This window comes from Galeopterus variegatus, unplaced genomic scaffold (genome assembly GCF_000696425.1).
Source record: "Galeopterus variegatus unplaced genomic scaffold, G_variegatus-3.0.2 Scaffold1710, whole genome shotgun sequence".
Classification (NCBI taxonomy): domain Eukaryota; kingdom Metazoa; phylum Chordata; class Mammalia; order Dermoptera; family Cynocephalidae; genus Galeopterus; species Galeopterus variegatus.
The window spans coordinates 113,359-128,804 of record NW_007727821.1 but is presented as its reverse complement, the minus strand read 5'-3'; the positions used below and the strand labels follow the sequence as shown (position 1 = coordinate 128,804).

The following is a 15,446-nucleotide window of genomic DNA, read 5'->3' as shown; positions in this document are numbered from 1 at the left end:
TGAGGATGCCCCCCACCTGCCCATCCCGAGGGCAGGGCTGGGCTGCTCTAGGACATTTTCCATGAACACCCCTCATCTCCTCAACGTGACAAACCTCCAAGGTCAGAGAAGGAGCCTGGAGCCACCAGGCAGTGGACATGGGTGACTAGCACTGTGCCATGCACTGAGACAAGGACAGCGGTTACAGTCATGAGTTTGCTGAGCACCCAGGAGCTCCTCAAGGCACTGGGGAGGGCTTCTGGGAACAGGAGGCGCTTGGGCTGAGTCTAGAAGGAATGTTGGGAGGGTGAGGAAGGTGAAGGGGGCCGGGAGAGCAGCCCAGGCAGTGGGGGCCAGGTCAGAGGAGGCTCAGCTGAACTGCACACCCCCCTTTAGGGCTGCCAGCGGACGTGCTCCTGCAGTTCTGTGTCCAGCCACTCCGCTCCTCATTCACCAACCCCCCGCCACCCCTGCCCCTCACTCAGCTGAAGGCCTTGCTTCCCCTTCCACATGCTCCTTCACTGTGTCTGTCAGTCTGTGCCACCAGCAAAGGCCAGGAGGCAGGGCCCTCACTCCACAGAGCTTGCTACCTCTCCAGATATTCCCCTAATCCACAAACTGCTGAATCTCCCATTCTAACAAAGAAATGCCCCCTATCTAGCCCCGCTCCAGCTCCAGCCATGTTTTCCTCCCTTTCCCCCTAGCCTTGTGGAAAGTGTCTGGACTCACTGTCTTACTTCCTCCCCTCCCTTTCTCCTCTGAACCCCCTATACACACTGTCACCCCCATGACTCCCCAAAATTACTCCCATCGAGGTGATCTATGTGGTCCCTGCATTGCTAGAGCCATTATCAGCTCTCAGTCCACATCTGGCATGGGCCCCCTCACCGTGCTCTTCCTGGCTTCCAGAATGCTGTCCTCACTTTGTCCCCCCACCCCCCTGCTGTGGTAGAACTTGGGTGGCGGGAGGTCATTGGAGCCATAGGGAAGGGCCTTGAACTATGTGCTGAGACATACCTCAAGGTAGGGGAGGCCCCAGGGGGAATGCTCCCCTGCCCTTTCCCACCAGCACCCCTCTCCCACCCATGTTTGTCCCCTTCCCTGCAGTGCACTGCTCCCCTGGACACCACTACAACACCACCACCCACCGGTGCATCCGCTGCCCTGTTGGCACCTACCAGCCCGAGTTTGGCCAGAACCATTGCATCACCTGTCCGGGCAACACCAGCACTGACTTTGATGGTTCCACCAATGTCACACACTGCAAAAGTAGGCACTTTTCTTTCCCATGGCAAGGAAGCTGGGGATGCTGGGAGGAGCTGGGGCCAGTTGTGGGGACAGTGAGACCTAACCTCACACCATGTCCCCAAGGGGACTGTTGACTTCTCCCATTTCATCACCCCCGCTCAGCGGGACATTCCCAGGAACCCTATCATCTTAAGCCTGATGGCCCAGTGGGGTAGCCCTGGCTTAGCCCGCTCTGTGGAGCACCTGTCCCTCATCAGTTCTTATCGCTCACCCAGATGCAGCCTAAGCCTGTGCTCCAGGCCAGGCCCTGCTCTGGTTTCAGGATCGTGGGGAGAAAGCAGACAGGCCCCTATGCCAGGGAGGGAGCAGCAAGGCTTGTGGGGGCAGTGGCCGAGTGCCAGGCCTTGCAGTTCCAAAGGCACAGGCCATCTAGGCTGCCAAGTGGACAAAAAACAGGCGACCTAAAGCAAGGGGAAGCAGGGTGCTGGCTGTGGACAAGGTGTGGAAGGGCCAGAGGAAGGTCAGACAGACCTTGTATGTGTGTGAGAGGCGCAGTTTAGCCAAAAGAAACGTGGGCAACATAAGACGACTTGGGAAATAGACACAGTCCCCAGCCCTTCACCCAGCAAGTCATTTGGGCATAACAAAGAGGATGCTACCTTTTATTCAGGTATTTTTAATTCATTTTTTAGAGTTCTCTGGGGCATCTTTTCTGTTTTTTCACCTTTTCCTAGTGAATGTACAGCCAGTCGTCCCCTGCCAGGGCTGCTGGCCGTGTTTGGAACAGCTTACAAGTCAGTGAAAGGGGAAGAGACCTAGAGGTGGCATTCCTCTCCTCTGCCCAGGGCTGTCCATCCCAGAGCAGAAGGACAAGCACAGTGGGGGAGCTCGACAGACATGGGGTTTTAAATCGCCTAGTGGATAGCAGTGGGGAAGCCAGATGGGAAGGAAGCTTCTGGAATGCTGCAGGTGGAAATGAACTACTCCCCAGAAATGCTGAAGTGAGGAGAGGATATTTAAATGAAAATGTATGGGAAAAATATGTATACTTAATATTTACACTCAATTCCTTTTGCAGAACTAAGGTGATTTATTTTAAAAGTTTAAGGCTAGGAAACGTTTAGCTCATAAAAACATCATGTTTGGCCTCTTTTAGGTTGAACAACTTAGTTAAAAAAGAAAAGAAAGGAAGACATTTATCTCTTCCTCGGTGTTGCTGGCTTGCTCCCTTTTGTCTGGCTTGTCCTGAGCCTTCCTGCCTCTGGTGGGGAGGGTGGCCATGCCTGGCACCTGGTGGGGCTCAGTGAGGTTGGCTAAGTGAACGGACAGATAAGTAAATGAAGAGAAATGGCAAGCTGGTTCTTCACCTGGGCTTCCACACCTGAGACTTGGCTGAGGCGTGAGTTCTGGCAAGGAGAAGCAGGGATGGCTGGGGGAGCTGACCGCCTGCAGGGGCACTGGAGGGCCTGCAGGGGCAGAGTGAGGGCTCCAAGCCCTCTCAGTGCCCTTGACAAGGCCCAGCCACAGAGAAATAGGGTGGGCCTGCATCAAGTGAGGCAGCCCAGTGAGAAGGAGCCACTGGGGCTGGGACTCAGAGAACCAACAGGCATGAATGGGGGACTTGCCTTCCTGCTGAGGGGGCAGCCCAGGCAGGAACCCTGAGGGAGATTGGCTTAGGGTCTGGCTGGCTGGCACAAGAGGGTTGGGTGGAGGCTGGACTGAGGAGGGGACAGGCCAGCCCTGCCCTGGGCCTCCAAGGCTGTTTGAGGGCCCGGCCGGCCAGGGTACCCACCCAGACGAGCCTGACCAGGCCCTCGGGCCACGGTGCCCACAGACCAGCACTGTGGTGGAGAGCTTGGCGACTACACAGGCTACATCGAGTCCCCCAACTACCCCGGCGACTACCCAGCCAATGCTGAGTGCGTGTGGCACATTGCACCACCCCCCAAGCGCAGGATCCTCATCGTGGTCCCTGAGATCTTCCTGCCTATCGAGGATGAGTGCGGCGATGTCCTGGTCATGAGGAAGAGCGGTACGTGCAGGTCGCAGGGCAAGGGACAGTGGAACCAGAGACAGTCCCAGCCATGTGCCCACATTCCCCACCATCTTGGTACAGCTCCACCAGACAGGGATGGCTGCCCCAGTGGGGCGGGGGGAGGGCCCTGGGGCTCAGAGGGGACTGGTCACTCAGAGTTCACCAGCGAGGCAGGTTTGAAACCCACTGGGTCTGACTGTAAGAACTGGACTTTGCAGAGCTCTGTGGAAAGGTCTGGAAAGCTTAGGGTGTGCCCTAAATATGGGAATCAGGACCTGTCTGGTCTCAATTCTGGCCACAAGCCAGTCTCTCATCCCAGTTGTCTGACGAGCTACAGTGCCCCTTCCCACCGTTGCCTGTCACGCCTCCCACTCCACAGTTCTCCTCGCCTCCCTCTGAGGCGTGGGGGAGCCAAAGGCCCACCCATGCACGCACACAGGACGCCTGCCTCAGACAGCCCATCCCTTCCCCTCCCTGAGCCCTAGACTCCTGGCTCATCAGCCCCCATCAGGGGCTTGTTTTGAGACTTCAGGTGAGTGAAGGAGGGAACGGGATGAGCAGAGGGCTGGCCTCTCAGCAGTGGGTGTGGACAAGTGTGTGCTCAGATGGCCACAGCAACCAGCGAGAAAGCCTGGGAAGCACCTGAGCCCCCTACAGGGACCTGGTTCAGTCCTTACGGTATATCTGGCCTGGGTCCCTCACTGCCGTTGCTGGGCTGTGGGTGCCCTCAGGAAGCAAGCTCCAAGTCAGAATGGTAGAGGAACAAGGCCAGGGACCCAGACAGGCAAAAACACGCCCTCTTGTCTGGGCCGAAAACGTCTCTGGATACATGGAGACTGGCCAGAGGAGCAGGAGATGAAGGAAGGAGGGAAGCCTGTCATTCACTCTCTGTAGTGCTGTACATGTGTGCAAGCACGTGCATGTATCACCTGCTCAGTATAGCTCATGAGCCAGAAAGCCCCAATGTGCAGTGGAGGGGCTGAGGCCAGAAAGAGCCAGAACCCAGGGTCCCACAGCCAGTCAGAGCCCAGCCCAGGACCACCTGCCCCACCCATTCCCGTCACCGGCCTCACTGGCCCGCAGCAGCCTCCCTTCCACCTTCCACCTGCCGGGCTGAGCTCTTGGGGAGCAGACCTTCTACCTCAAAGGCACCTCAGGAGGGATCCCCAGGGAACAGTGAGGAGGCAGGCACCCCAGGGGTCAGCAGCCTTGTTCATCAGCTCACAGGGAAAGGGGACTGCCCAAGTCCAAGCCTCCGGCCTCAGCAATCCATGCTGGCTCATCTCCCACATCTTCCCTCAGCTTCTACCCAGCCCCGGCTTGGTGCTGGGTGCAGGCATACGCCCTGTCATGGAGGAACATTTGGCTGGAGGGAGGCAGAGAGAAACCAATAGAGGGGACTTCACCAGAGCAGAGCAGAACCATGGTAGGTGGGGAGGGGGCAGCCAGGGAAGCTTCTTAGAGGAGGGGGCACAGAACTGGGTCTCATGGGGCCGGCCCGGTGGTGCACTGCTATAGTGTGCCGCTTTGGAAGCGCGGCGGCGCTCCCGCCGAGGGTTCGGATCCCACATACAGACCGGTTCCCGCTCACTGGCTGAGCGAGGCACGGGAGCAACACCGAGGGTTGCAATCCCGTTGCCGGTCCCGGTCCGGTACGGGGGCAACACTGAGGGTTGCGATCCGTTGCCGGACACAGAAAAAGACAAAAAAAAAAAAAAAAAGAAAAAGAACTGGGTCTCAGAAGGATGAGTAGGAACCGAGATTGAGGACAGGGAAAGGCACTTGAGGCAGAGGGAACAAGCACAGAGACCAGCGAGCTGGCTGTATGGGAACCAGGTGTTGCAGGTGCTGGTGGCTGAGCGGGTAGGGAGGCAAGTGACCTGAGGCAGGAGGATGGGGGTCAGTGAGGAGCTGTGAAGCTGCAGGCAGCCCAGCAATGGCACGGCGCCCCCGCAGCCTCACCCACATCTATCACCACCTACGAGACCTGTCAGACCTACGAGCGGCCCATCGCCTTCACCTCCCGCTCCCGGAAGCTCTGGATCCAGTTCAAGTCCAATGAAGGCAACAGCGGCAAAGGGTTCCAAGTGCCCTATGTCACCTACGATGGTAAGGCGCAACTGTCTCATGATAGCCCCCTGTGCGCCAGCCCAGGCTGGGCCCGGGAGCCGCAGAGATGCGTCACCCATCCCTGCCCTCAGGAAGCTGCAGCCTAGCAGGGGTACAATACCAGAAACAGAATACCCTGAGGGGCCAGATGCAGACAGGCCTGAGGGCACCGGGCGGTACAGGTGAGGGAGTGATGAGCCATGTCTGCAGGCTTCAGCGTGAGAAGCTGCCCGCAGAGGGTTCTGAGGGTTAAGTTGGGGTTTTCTGGGTAGCCAAACCCCGAGGAGGCCAGTGCAGGTGGAGGGAAGCCCAGGTACAAGGCACAGAGGCAGAGCTGTGTCCAGCCACAGCCTGCCTGAGCCCGGAGTGGGGCGGGCAGAGGCTGCAGGTGTTGGGCAGTGGCGGGCTCAAGCCCCTCGCCGCCTTCTCTCCCCTGCGGAACGGCTGCCCAGAGGACTACCAGCAGCTGATAGAAGACATCGTGCGCGATGGGCGGCTGTATGCCTCGGAGAATCACCAGGAAATTTTGAAAGTGAGTGAGTTTGTTTAAAGGGAATCCACATAACCCTGGGGTGAGCCAGGGCCATCGCTGCTGCCATCCTTGAACCTTGGTCACCTGGAGAGATGAGGGAGGGAGGGTGGTGACAGGAGAGGAGAAGGAGCTGGGGTCAAAGAGGCCCTGGGGGCAGGAACTGGGCCCTGCACATCTGTCCCTCCAGTCCAGGAAGCCTGAGACAAGCTGTCTGGTGGGAGCATGGTGACCAGAATCTGGTGACATGGCCCTTGGCAAGTTTCTTACCACTGTCAGCCTGACTTTCCTCATCTGTGAAATGAGGGTAGTTTAGCATGGTGGTGTCCCAAATGAGTGGAAGCTACCCACTGCTACCCACTGCTGTTGTCCCTTGGGAGCCACTTGCACTGTTAAGACTAGTCTCCCTCCTCTTCCTGCTTATGGCCTGGATAAGCAGAGCCACCTTGTCATAGAGAGGAGGCTGTGACTGTCACACAGTAGGTACTGGCCAGAGGCCCAGGGATCTGGTTCTCACCATGTGAGGCCAGATGCAGGGGTCTGCTTGGGCTGGGGGTCGGCCCCAGTTCAGCCTCTGGGCAGCAGTGCCCTCAGCATGGAAGCCCAGGGTGCTGTGGAGGACAACAGGGCCAGGGCCACGTTTGCCTGGCTGCCCCTCCTCCAGCTGTCTCCACATCTGAGAAAATGGACGATTTGCTGAGTCCAGGGAAGACTCGCCTCATGTGTTCCAGGCCTGTGTCTGGTGGTGCTGCCGCACACATTTCCTCCTCAGGCCACCTGTCTGTTTGGGCAGAAAGCAGAGAGTCGCCCTGGCCTCTGCATCAGTCCGTCTTGTAGATGGTGCCTGACTCTCTCCTTCTCACCCTCCCCTGCCACCCCGGCCCCTGCACCCTCAGCTCCACCCTGCAGCTGGGAGCATCTCCCTAGAACTGGAAGTGTTCCCGTTGCTCCTCTTAGGACACAAACCCTGGCCAGCAGGGCCACCGTCTGCATCTGCAGCAGCTCTGTCTCCACCCTCACTACACTCTCACTCACCAAGGGACTCTCAGGAACATTCTTCCCCCAGCCCTTTCCTTAGAGAATGTCCCATCCTTCTATTCTCAGCTTACACGTCCTGGTTTCTGGGCAGCCTGCCTGGACCTCCCTTACCCAGGCCACACCTATCACAGACTCTTAGAGTCTCACATGTCCCTCCTTCTTGGCACCCGTCAGCACTGCACTTTAGGTTTTTTCTAGGATTATTTGGTCCCAGACCCCTCATGGGGGAGGAGCTGCTGGGGTTCAGGCTCAACATTATGTCTCTAGCATGTAGCACTGTGCCTAGCACGGGAAGGAACGCCACTACTGTCTGCTTCTCAATGGCGTGATGAGTGTGTGTGGTGTGTGTGGCTGGTGTCTGTGGTGACTGTGTGGTGTGTGTGGTGTGTGGTGAGAGGGTGTGGTGTGGGGCGGTGGTGAGAGCGTGGTATGGTCAGTGTGTGGTGTGTGTGGTGTGAGTGTGTGTGCGTGTGTGTGTGGTGTGTGTAGTGTGTCGTGGTGTGTGTGCATGTGGTGGGTGGTGTGTGTGTGTGTGTGTGAGGTGTGTGGTGAGAGTGGGGGTGGTGGTGAGAGTGTGGTGTGGTTGGTGTGTGGTGTGTGCGTGGTGTGTGTGGCGAGTGTGGTGTGAGTGTGTGTGTGTGTAGTGAGTGTGTCGTGGTGTGTGTGCATGTGGTGGGTGGTGTGTGTGTGTGAGGTGTGTGGTGAGAGTGGGGGTGGTGAGAGTGTGGTGTGGTGTGTGTGTGGTGTGTGTGTGTGTGTGTGTGTGTTTGGTGTGTGTAGTGATTATGTGGTGGTGTGTGTGCATGTGGTGTGTGGTGTGTGGGGGTAGTGTGTGGTATGTGTGTGTGTGGTGTGTGTGCATGTGGTGTGTGTGTGTGTGTGTGTGAGGTGTGTGGTGAGAGTGGGGGGGGTGGTGAGAATGTGGTGTGGTCGGTGTGTGGTGTGTGTGTGGTGTGTGTGTATGTGTGTGTGTGGTGTGTGTAGTGATTATGTGGTGGTGTGTGTGCATGTGGTGTGTGGTGTGTGTGTGGGTAGTGTGTGGTATGTGTGTGTGTGGTGTGTGTGTGTGGTGTGTGGTATGTGTGTGTGGTGAGTGTGTAGTGAGTGTATGGTGTGGTGTGTATGTGGTGAGTATGTGGGTGTGTGGTGCGTAGGGTGTGTGTCTGGAATGTGTTTGTGTGGGGTGTGTGTGAGAGAGAGACAGAGACACATGAGTGTGTGCCAGGACAGGTCAGACACAAAGGCAGCAAATGCAGGGTCACCAAGACCACGAGCTTCAAGCCCCAGGAGGTAGTGGTAGCCATTTGCTGAGGAACTTCCCTGGGCCAGGCTCTGGGACTCTGCCAGAGTCACAGTTGCTGGGCCTGTCCTCAGGGAGACCACAGCCAGGGCTCACATCTACTTAGTTTCTCCTCCAGAGTGGCACTGCCCACTTTAGAGATGAGGACACTGGGACTCAGAGCGGGGGCCCAGCCTGTAAGTGACACCAGCCACACATGGGCTGTGTCTGCTCCTGTGGCCGCTGGCGCTGTGAGCACAGCCCCTATTTGCTGCTTAGATCCTCAAGCAGACCTGTACTGAGCACCACCGTGGATCAGACTCTGCTCACAGCAAGGCATACAACCTTCATCACAGCCCTGAGACGGGGAGCGTTACCCACTGTACAGATGGAACAATGGAGTTCCGAGCCGCAGAGTGGTTTTCCCGAGGGTAAAGAGCTGGTGAGCAGGTGGTGGAGCTGCGATTCCAAACCCAGATCTGTTGGCCTCCAAAGCCTGTGCTCTATGCTCAGTGTTTTCTGGTTTTCAAAGTGTTGTGTTTTGGTATTTTTGCAGCAGAACCCTTTTTTATTAAAATAATGGTGGAACCCCAGGAGTTAAAACCAAAAGACTGTGTTAAACCCAATTACACTATTAAAACCAAATAGGGTCTGTGGGAGTCCCGAAACTTACCAGCCAACCCAGCCTCTTCCCATGCCCCTGGCCTTGCAAACACCCCACAGCCCCTTCAGGACCCCAGCCTCAACCCCACCTACCCGGCCTCACTGTGTCTTACAGGACAAGAAGCTGATCAAGGCCCTCTTCGATGTGTTGGCACATCCCCAGAACTACTTCAAGTACACAGCCCAGGAGTCCAAGGAGATGTTCCCACGGTCCTTCATCAAACTGCTGCGCTCCAAAGTGTCCCGATTCCTGCGGCCCTACAAATAATGCTGCGGTGCTGCCCTCCTCGGGGATGTCCGGGTATACCAAGGGGGAGGGAGAGTTCTTTCCCTCCGTGGTAGAAGCTGAAAGGCGGCTCCACGTTGTACTGGGGAATCCATAATGTGTGCCCTTCCAGAAAGCCCACCAGCCCGTGGAAAGCTGACACCGAGCCCAGGCACCCCTCAGATCCGCCGCCCCAGAGCGAAAACATTGCTTCAGCAAGCCTTTCTCCCTCCCTCTGCCTCTTTATTTCCCACGACACCAAGAGTGCTCTCTCCTGGGCCAGCTCTAGCAGGATGCGGCCTGAGCCAGATTGTCCCATGCCCAGCATTTGGGCAGCAGGGTTGCAGGTGCCCTCTGCCTGATGTTTTAGAAGAGGAGTGTGGCCGATGCTCTCCCCTTGGAGGTGCTGGGAAGCTTGGACCTTTGTAATCCAAGACAGGAAGCCAGGTCACGGAAGGAAGGGTGTGCAACCGCGCCATCTGTGGGGGTTGATACTCCTGTGTCGATGTCCGCAGGGCCACCACAGTCTGCCAACTCCTCCGGCCATGGGCACAGGACATGGGTGCTTTGTTGTCGGGCTCTAAAGATTCTGTGATGGGATGGAACAGAACTGCTAGGGGAGGAAACTGTAGGTTTGTGCTTTCCCTTGATAGAACATCTAATTAAGTACTATATATATATAAATATAAATATAAAATATATATACTTCTATTTGTGGGTACTTTAGGAAAATCCTCTTTAGTAATGTAAATATTAATTGCAACCCCGCCTTCTCTCCCACGAGTCCTTGAGAGTCAAAACTATGGCTGGTCTCCCTGAATGATTAAGCTGCTCCTCCAGGCACCTGCCCGCTCTGTGCACATGAGCCTGGGAAAGCACAGGCTGCCTGGGGCACGCTTTTGAATACCAGTTCTTTGAGAACTGGGCTCAGATGCTTTGCTGGAGTGTTGGCCCCACCCCAATCCCCTCACAAGCAATGTCACTGCCCTCAGATGGGACACCGTAGAAAGCAGTTTATCCTTGGACCCATTCCTAGTGGGCACAGAGGCCCAACAATAAACTGCTGAAGGGGCCTGGGTTCTGACCCTGTGGCAATGACCTTGGGGTGTGTGCTGTGCCCACATGTCACCCGGAAGCAAGGCCTTTCTCATGGAAGTGCAGGCCATGCAGCCGCAAGGGGCCTCAGACAGTGGCCACCCACTCCTCACTTTCCCAGTGAGGAAAGCTGAGGCCCAGGGGGGGCAGGTGGTTGTCAGGAAGCCTGGCTCTCTGTGCAGTCTCCTTTCTGCTACACCAGGCTGCCTCCCTCTCAGAGTCTCTCTTTATAAAAGAGAAGTCTGGGGTATGACCAAGTTGCAAAAGGTCCCACTCGACTGGAAAGCCAGCGCCTGGGATGGAGCTACTAAGACCTGCAGCACGGTGAGGCCTGTGAGGCCTTGCCTGATCATGAGACTGCTTGCTACCAGCTCTAGGACTTGCATAGAAAATGGTCTGTATTTTTTGGGTCAACAAATATTGAAAATCCCAAGGAACATGGAAGAATCTTAAAATGAATTCCAACCACCGGCTCCGAGTCGCCTCTAGGTTTCCTCCTGGTCACCCCAGGCCCAGTCTGCCTGATGAGAGATGAGTTTGACAGACATCTGTGGCACATTAGGACTGTAAGGATGGAGGCAGGCAAGTGAGGTCTCTGGAGATTCAGGGCTTGGTGACGAGGTAGGCAGGTCCTGACACATTCTACAATTCAAAAAAGGTCCTGAAACTCAGGGATTACTCATTGCCATTACGTATGTCAGTAACAGCTGAGCCTCCAGCATGGTTAATGCTGCCATCAGCAGCCTTGTCTGCCGAAGTCCAACTCAAGTTGGGGACTGGGGGAGCCTCTGCACTTGGTGGGTAGGTCAGTGTGAACTGGTGAGCCCTGCCAGGAGCACAATTCCCCTCCTCTGGGCACATGCTATGCAGACCAGCCTTTCTCAAGCCATCAGTCATCCCCAGAAATTAGAGACAAGCATCCTCCAGAATGAGCCCCCAGCAACAGCTACCAAAGGGAGGATACTGGGAGGGGTTTTGCTTCTTTATTAGGGTTCTCCAGAGAAACAGAACCAGTAGGATATATAGATAGATAGATAAGAGGGGATTTATTATGGCAATTGGCTCACAGAATTGTGGAGGCCAAGAAGTCCCATGATATGCAGTCTGTAAGCTGGAAAACTGGGAAAGCCAGAGGTGTAGTTCAGTCTGAGTCCAAAAGCCTGAGAAGCTGGGGGGTGCTGGTATAACTCCCACAGTCTGAAGACCTGAGGATCAGGAGTGCCAGTGCCCAAGGACAAGAGAATATGAGCATCCCAGCTCCAAAGAGAGAGAATTTGCCGTTCCTCCACCTTTCTGTTCTATTCAGGCCCGCAGTGGATTGGATGATGCCCACCCACACTGCTGACAGCAGATCTTGGCTCAGTCTACTGATTCAAATGCTAATCTCCGCTGGAAACACCCTCACAGACACCCACAAATAACATGTTACCAGTTATCTGGGTATCCCTTAGCCCAGTCAAGTTGACACAAAATTAACCATCCCACTTCTTAAGGTTTTTTTTTTTTCAATCCTCTCAAAACACAGACCAAAAAGAGTTCTCAACCCCTTTTGAGCTCTTTCTGCAATTCCTTTGGATGTTTTCTGGCCATTGCCACCCGTGTACCACTAATGCAACCACACATCTCCCCTCACATTCCAGGACTCACCACCACCATGGTCAGGCCATGCCCAGTGTCCCCAGGGAAGATCCGGGCAGGGGCAGATGCAGACGCAGGGCTCTCATCCTTCCCTCGCTCTCAAGAGCTGTGTACCTCCCGCCCCATGCCTGAGCCCTTGAGTGTGAGGTAGCCAGCATCCCAAATCCACCAGCTGCCCCCCAGTCCCTATTCAGCCCTCCCAGTAAAACTATCTCCTGAATCTTAAGTCCAGGGGTGGAGACTGTCCTGGATCTTCACATCAGCCCCACACTGGGGGACTTAGGGATCCCACTATAAAACCCAAATCTAACTCAGGTCTTCAGGGCCTGGTGGTCCCAGGAAGAGCTCCCTGGACAACAAAGCACATTTCTTCAAGTTTGCACATGGCTGAAGCTGGTGGTAGCTTGACTGACACATGGTGGCCATGCCACCTGGTTCAAGGTAGAGGTGTAGAGAAAAGGGAATGAGGGGACAAGGACTTGCCCAGGTAGGGCAAAGCCACACGACAAGGCCCGAAGAAGGATGGAAGCCAAGCCCAGGGAGCGCAGGAGCCTCCTGTGCTGTCTGAGGGAGAAGCCAGAAGTGGAGGAGCAGAGCCAGAAACAAGCACAACCCACTGTGGGCTTTGGCCTTGAGCAGCAATGGATCCTCAGTAGCTGGCCAGTCAACAAACTCCCCAGCAGCCACACTTCACCCTGTGCTCCCAAGGAAAAGAGCAAGGAAACAAGCTTCTGGAAACCAAAGCTTTGCCATTTGGCCAGGCCTGAAAGAGGATGCCAAGGTCTGCAGGTTAGTGGGGCATCATGCCCTGGGGCAGCCAGAGAACCTCTGTGGAGGTGGGAGTGGAAAACTGAGCTGGCTCCCAGGCAGTCAGGTGGGCCGCAGGAGTGAAGGGGCTGCAGCGGCGGGACCTGGGAGGAGCCTTTCTGTCGCACATTCCTGGCATCTCCCAGCACTCTGCTCCACAGAAACATGCTGAGGAAAGGGAAAGAATCTGCCACGAGGTTTGGTGGCCTATCAACCCCCCAATACATTGAGGTAGCAACTGAGGATGGCCTGCAGGGAGGTGGCCTCATTGCTACCCAGAATTAGCCTTTATATTTTCCCAGTTCTTCTCTTACCTGAGCCAGAGTCTTGCGGCTGCAGTGTTGTGCTGACCTCTCTCCTCCTGCTTTCGGCTCTCCACCCAGTCTCTCCAGCAGCACAAGCACCCTGCGCACCCCAGTCTCTGCACCCCTCACCCCAGCACAGGTCTCATTGGCCAGCGGTGGCGACCACGGCTCCCCAACTCTGTGCCCAGAGGGGACATCTTTCTCAACTCCTCGCCCACCTCTGAGGTGCAGACACACAGGCTGTGAGGCCCAAGTGGAGGTCTCTGGCAGCTTTCCGCCTGCCAGCCGTGGGTTTGGGACACACAGATAAAGAAGAACTGAAATAGGAGCCAAAAAGCTCCCAGAGAGCGATGGCAAAAGAGACCAAACTTGAAAGCTTTAATAGAGAACCTCTCTCCCTGATGTGACAAACACAGTTTTTCTACCTGAACCGTCCTCTTTGCTTTGTGTGCACTCAGTCTCTGAGAGACGTGGCCATGATCACCGGGCAGCTTCTCAGAGCCGCAGCTCTCCCACCTGGGCTTTTCCATGACAACCACTCCAGCCTGTTGGAGCCGTAGTGGGTGCCTAGTCAACACTCTGGGAGTTGAATACTATTCCAGTGCCTCCACACCCCAGCCGAGGAGTAAGATACTGAAATAAGTTGGGTCATTTAGCAAACATTTACTGAGCACCTACTATGTGCTGGGCTCCTAGAAAGGCAGGAAACCAGTGCAGTACGTGGACACAGATTACACAATCCGTCCAGGACAGTGGGCTCTGCCCCCACAATCACCTGCTGACCTCACCTGGCAGTCGGTGCCTAGGAAGGGAGGTGCCTTTCTTCTCACCCAGGGACTCCAGCTGTTTTTACCTCCTCTATTCCATGCTTGGACAGTGGTCAGCCTGGCAAACTGCATCTTATATTGAGGCCCCTCTTCTTCACCAAAGCTACACATGGTGGCAGCTCAGCCCTTCTGAATAAGGTGACTGCCCTGCTTCTTGGAAAGGCCACCAGGTGGAGGTAAGTCATGCTCAGGGCTCAGGCAACACAAGCATGGCACTGCTCTTCCTCCCAGCACCCTGCTCAGTTGGCCCCCACTGAGCAGGGCCCTTTGCACACCTGAGGCCTCCCAAGCTCTGTGCAGGACCTCGCCAGCATGGAGGCCCCTGGAGGGGCCCTCCGAAATTGTCTGTACTCCCCAGCTCTCAACAGGCGGGGAAGCTGACACTCATTCAGTGCCTACTGTGTGCCAGGCTCTGGGCTCAGTCCTTGATATCTACACATAGTCCATGCTACCCAGCCCTGTGAGGTAGGTGAAGTTAAACCCATTCCTCAGATGTGGAAATTGAGACTCTGGGAGACCAAGTGACATGCTCAAGACGAATAGTTAGTAGTTCAGCTGTTGGGAATCAAATCCAAGCCCATCTAATCCCAAAGTAGGAAATGTCTCTGTAAAATGTTGAACAGGGCTGGTCGGTTAGCTCACTTGGTTAGAGCATGGTGCTGGTAACACCAAGGTTAAGGGTTTGGATCCCCATACTGGCCAGCAGCCAAAAAAATAAAATGTTGACTAACTTGAATTTTATGGATTGGAAACTCACTAGGTCAGTCCTGGGAGTGGGAAGTCTGGGGACAGGGATACGAAGGGTAGAGAGAGAAGAGTGAAAGGAGGAGTTGAGGCCTTGTGGTCTTGAGTGCTGTTCCTTCTCTCCTTAACAAACACTAAAACTCATTCCTAAAAAGGCCCGGCTCCTGCCTTCTCTACCAGGTGGCCAGGGTACTCACCATTCAAACGTGACAAGTGCTCATGCTGAGTCGCTCCCAGTGCTCTCAACGAGGCCATGCGCAGACCTGGGGAGATGTCCCAGGCCCCACGCCAGCACACACATATCACAGAGATGCCCAGTGTTTCTCAGTCCAGAGGCCACGCAGATCTGCAGAGACACTTATTCTTCTGAGATCAGAACCTTAAATCACTCTGCACACACCTGGTTCACAGTGCCCTGGGAATAGGATACCACAGAGCTGTACCCTTGTGCTCTCAGCCTTCACTCTGGGCTTCTGTGAAGATGCTGTATTGGCCAGACACTTGGCAATAACTGCCTACAAGAATGACAAATACCAGTATAACCACATTTTCCTTTTAGTTGCCTCAAATATTCAAAGTTTTGTTTTTTTCATCATGTTCCCCCATATGCATGTAATTAAATATTTGTGAAAATCACTTTAATAATAAACAGGATATGAACCTAAATAATGCTCTTTTCTCTTATTCATCAAAGGTCATAATTGCGGGGGGGGCAGTAACTGGAATCCAGAAAAGAAAAAAAATTTAAGAAATGTCATGACTGGGCCGGCCCGGTGGCGCACTGCGCTAGTGCGCCACTTGGGAAGTGCGGCAGCGCTCCCGCCGAGGGTTCGGATCCCACATACAGACCGGTTCCCGCTCACTGGCTGAGCGAGGCGCAGGAGC

General features: G+C 55.3%; 2 protein-coding genes across 2 annotated transcripts in view; both read left to right on the top strand.

The window, feature by feature from the left end:
- The window catches only part of SCUBE1 (signal peptide, CUB domain, EGF-like 1), a 129,574-nt gene extending 119,718 nt beyond the window's left edge, over positions 1-9,856 (top strand). The window contains exons 19-23 of the mRNA XM_008578534.1: positions 1,087-1,248; positions 3,062-3,259; positions 5,219-5,371; positions 5,824-5,903; positions 8,996-9,856. Coding sequence (XP_008576756.1) covers positions 1,087-1,248; positions 3,062-3,259; positions 5,219-5,371; positions 5,824-5,903; positions 8,996-9,148 — 746 coding nt within the window. The 3' untranslated portion in view covers positions 9,149-9,856. The remainder of the gene's footprint in view (positions 1-1,086; positions 1,249-3,061; positions 3,260-5,218; positions 5,372-5,823; positions 5,904-8,995) is intronic.
- Positions 9,857-10,489: 633 nt separating this feature from the next.
- TTLL12 (tubulin tyrosine ligase-like family, member 12) overlaps positions 10,490-15,446 on the top strand; it is a 34,640-nt gene continuing 29,683 nt past the window's right edge. The window contains exons 1-2 of the mRNA XM_008578533.1: positions 10,490-10,564; positions 13,069-13,232. Of these exons, the coding sequence (XP_008576755.1) occupies positions 10,490-10,564; positions 13,069-13,232 (239 nt within the window). The remainder of the gene's footprint in view (positions 10,565-13,068; positions 13,233-15,446) is intronic.